The sequence below is a fragment of the Sinocyclocheilus anshuiensis genome, unplaced genomic scaffold (assembly GCF_001515605.1).
Source record: "Sinocyclocheilus anshuiensis isolate Anshui unplaced genomic scaffold, SAMN03320099.WGS_v1.1 scaffold331, whole genome shotgun sequence".
In the NCBI taxonomy this organism is placed as follows: Eukaryota; Metazoa; Chordata; class Actinopteri; order Cypriniformes; family Cyprinidae; genus Sinocyclocheilus; species Sinocyclocheilus anshuiensis.
This window is the reverse complement of record NW_015552556.1, coordinates 527,159-530,472: the sequence shown is the minus strand read 5'-3', so window position 1 is coordinate 530,472 and position 3,314 is coordinate 527,159. Positions and strand designations below refer to the sequence as shown.

The window sequence follows — 3,314 nt, the reverse complement described above, 5'->3', positions numbered from 1 at the left end:
ACATCGGTAAAATAATCCATGTGACATCAGGGGTTCAACCGTAATTTTACGAAGCTACGAGATTACTTTTTGTACGCAAATAAAATAAAAATAACGACTTTATTCAACAATTCGTCTCCTCCGCGTCTCCCTAGCACCATTTTGGAGAGTATCCACTGAACGCAAACAATGTACGCTGTTCTGTGTCAGCGAAAACAACGTATCCGCGTGGCGCAGCTGACACAGAACAGCATACTGTTTACGTATGTGATACTCTCCTAAATGGAGCTAAGGAGACACGGAGGAGACAAATTGTTGAATAAAGTTGTTATTTTTTATTTTATTTGCGTACAAAAAGTAATCTCGTAGCTTCGTAAAATTACAGTTGAACCCCTGATGTCACATGGATTATTTTACCGATCTCCTTGCTACGTTTCTGGACCTTGATCGTGGTAATTACAGTGCTGTCTATGGGAGGGTCAGAGAGCTGTCAGAATTCATCAAAAATATCTTAATTTGTGTTCCGAAGATGAACTGAGGTATTACGGGTTTGGAATGACATGAGGGTGAGTAATTCATGACAGAATTTTCATTTTTGGGTGAACTAAACCTTTAATATTAATTACTATAATAATAATCACAATATAGCCATTTTTTTATCTTTGTTATTAAAAATAAGAACAGGTTCAAAAATAAACAACAACAATAGAACAAATATAATAAAGAAACAGTGCATTTATTTTTTCATTTTACATCTAAACAAAAAAATTCAAGTAAGAAAAAAGAATAATAAAATGTAAAAATCACTTCAGTGTGTTCATTACAAATAAATTGATTATTAAACCTACAAAAGCAGTTCAATCAAGAGCAGCGATCTTTTCTTTTATTGTTTGATTAACATTATTGAGACAGACGGCATATAGTCCTACTGTACTGCACGGATCTAATATAATGTTACACATCAGAAGTTTTTCCCCAACAGTTCCTCAAACATTCACTTAAGTCATAACTGATTGTTTGGGTGAATAGCCTACTTAAAATACTGTAATTCTGTGTATACAGTATGTGTATGTATGGAAGTGCCTTATGTGTGCGATTCATACAGTATATCAGTCAGCGGTAGCGCGAGAAGTGAGCAGAGAAAAGGTACTCCTCTCAGAAAACGTACAAATAAAGATTATTTTAGATGTTTAATTACTATTTGGAGCATTGGGATTGCTAGACATATTATATTAGGCTTAAGGAAATCTGAAATTCGACCAAAATCAATATTTTTCACATTTCTTGTCTGTAGCTCAAAATTAGCCCGTGCGCATTGCGACTCATTTTGCCAGCACGGGTCACATATGGGTGTGTGTGTGTGTTTACAAATATCTCACCCCACTCAGGGTTCTTTGGTTTCTGCAGGAGTCGAGGTCCGAGCAGGCTGATGAGGAGTGCTCCAATAGGAGCGGTGATGAGGATGGACAGCACAGCCACAGTGAGGACATCCATGCCGTACCTCTGCAGCTCAAGGTCATTCTTAGAGCGCGCCATGTCCAGAGCTGTAGAGCCAATGGCAGCCTGAAAACAATCACACAGCATTCATAGGGATCTCATGTGCATTTCATTTATTGTCATTTAGCTCACACTTGCCTAAAAAACCTAGAAGGACTGAGTAAAAGATAAACAGTAAAACAGAGGGTCTATTTGTTAGACTTGGCAAGTATACCTGTACTGTGGCTTTAGGAATCCAGGCTAGAGCGATGAAGACTTTCTCTTTCAAGTTAAAGCCGGCTCGCAGTACCACAACAAAAGTGACAATCAGGCGTACCATGAGTGCGATGAACAGGGCTGCTATACCCAGAACTGAGGACACATTACATTACAGTTGATAAACTGTATGTTTTAAATGCTATACACGTGAAAAAGTGCACACTGCTGACATCCCAATCACCAAGTTTTTTCCAGCTCTTTTTCTAAAACCAGTTTTGTAGAATTTACAGTGTAACAACTTGAGAGTGTAACACTCACACACAGTCGTGACCTCCAAAGAAGTAATGATAACCTCAGCACCGATGAGACCAAAGAGAAGAGGCTGGAACACATGCCAAAACTTCTCCACCACCGCTTCCACTGGAGCCTAAACACACATACACACTGAAATGAAACGTGTGATCTGAGAAAATGGGGAGAAAATCTATTAGTGCTGACACAGAGAAAAAGAATGCATGTACTTCAAATAATTTTGATATGCTCTCTTCAAAATCATACATTGTCAGTACAATGCAAGTCTTTTCAAAATCATACATTGATTTAAAAATGTAAGTCTAATATGTGAAGAGTGCAGATGCAAAAGCCTCTAAGTGCCATTTGAAATTGTCATTTAAAATGAGCATTTTTCTCAGGTTCCTATGTGAAGTTTCAGTCATTTTACTTTAATGGCAATGAATGGGTTTTTTTCATTGCCATTAGAGTGAAATAACTGAACGTAAACATAGGAACCTGAGAAAAATGCTCGTTTTAGAATACAATTTTAAATGGCACTTAGAGGCTTTTGCATCTGAACTCTTCATGTAGTCTTTGTAAAAATATAAAGCAAAACAAAAACAAAAATTATGTCAACATTTAGTGGACTAGTCTTTCACACCCCTGTTATTTTTGGAAGAAGAGATTTAGACCTTAGCTTTCCCCCAGCCTATTGCAGCCACAAATGTCAGCACTAGCGTACAGAGTCCTCCTGCACCAGGAATCCCAGCCACATCGCTGCCAAACAAAGCAAACACGGCCAGCCCCAACACCAGGAAGGAACGCTTCAGCACGAGGTTTCCCTGTGTGGTAGGTAGAAGACACAAACAACCAACAACCATGAAAACTGTTACCCTAACAACATCAATTTTTGAATCTGAACATGTACTTCTCAATCATAAAGTTGTAGCTCACGTACCTGGTCTCTGCTGGGGAAGTATCGTAGAAAGTACCCTAAGGCCACACCAGTGACCGCCCCACCTAATACCTCCAGTGGTCCCCTCAGTATATTTACCCACACAGTGCCTGCAGAGGGCGAGAGAGAGAGAACACTACTGTAAGATGGGACCACTAACACCAAGAACATCCATAAAGCCTGGAGAAAGAACCTTACAAACATCTTTTTAATTGCATGTGTTAATATGCAAAATGTAATGATTAATTTACATACATTATTAAAAAGGTTGGGGTCCATTTTTAAAAGACATTATAAAGTTATAAAAGATATATCCTATATCAAACAAATGCTGTTCTTTTGAATTTTCTATTCATAAAAGAATGATTGAAAAATCACAATTTCCACAAAAATATTAGATTATTTAATTGTA

The 3,314-nt window shown here is 37.8% G+C and overlaps 1 protein-coding gene across 4 annotated transcripts in view; it reads right to left on the bottom strand.

Annotated features, from left to right (window-relative positions):
- LOC107664549 (mitochondrial sodium/hydrogen exchanger 9B2-like) overlaps nucleotides 1-3,314 on the bottom strand; it is a 13,373-nt gene that overhangs the window by 5,390 nt on the left and 4,669 nt on the right. For all 4 annotated transcript variants that reach the window (XM_016455139.1, XM_016455137.1, XM_016455140.1 and 1 more), the window contains 5 exons: nucleotides 2,906-3,012; nucleotides 2,640-2,789; nucleotides 1,993-2,101; nucleotides 1,691-1,827; nucleotides 1,359-1,542 (listed from right to left, as the gene is read on the bottom strand). In XM_016455139.1, the coding sequence (XP_016310625.1) occupies nucleotides 1,359-1,542; nucleotides 1,691-1,827; nucleotides 1,993-2,101; nucleotides 2,640-2,789; nucleotides 2,906-3,012 (687 nt within the window). The remainder of the gene's footprint in view (nucleotides 1-1,358; nucleotides 1,543-1,690; nucleotides 1,828-1,992; nucleotides 2,102-2,639; nucleotides 2,790-2,905; nucleotides 3,013-3,314) is intronic.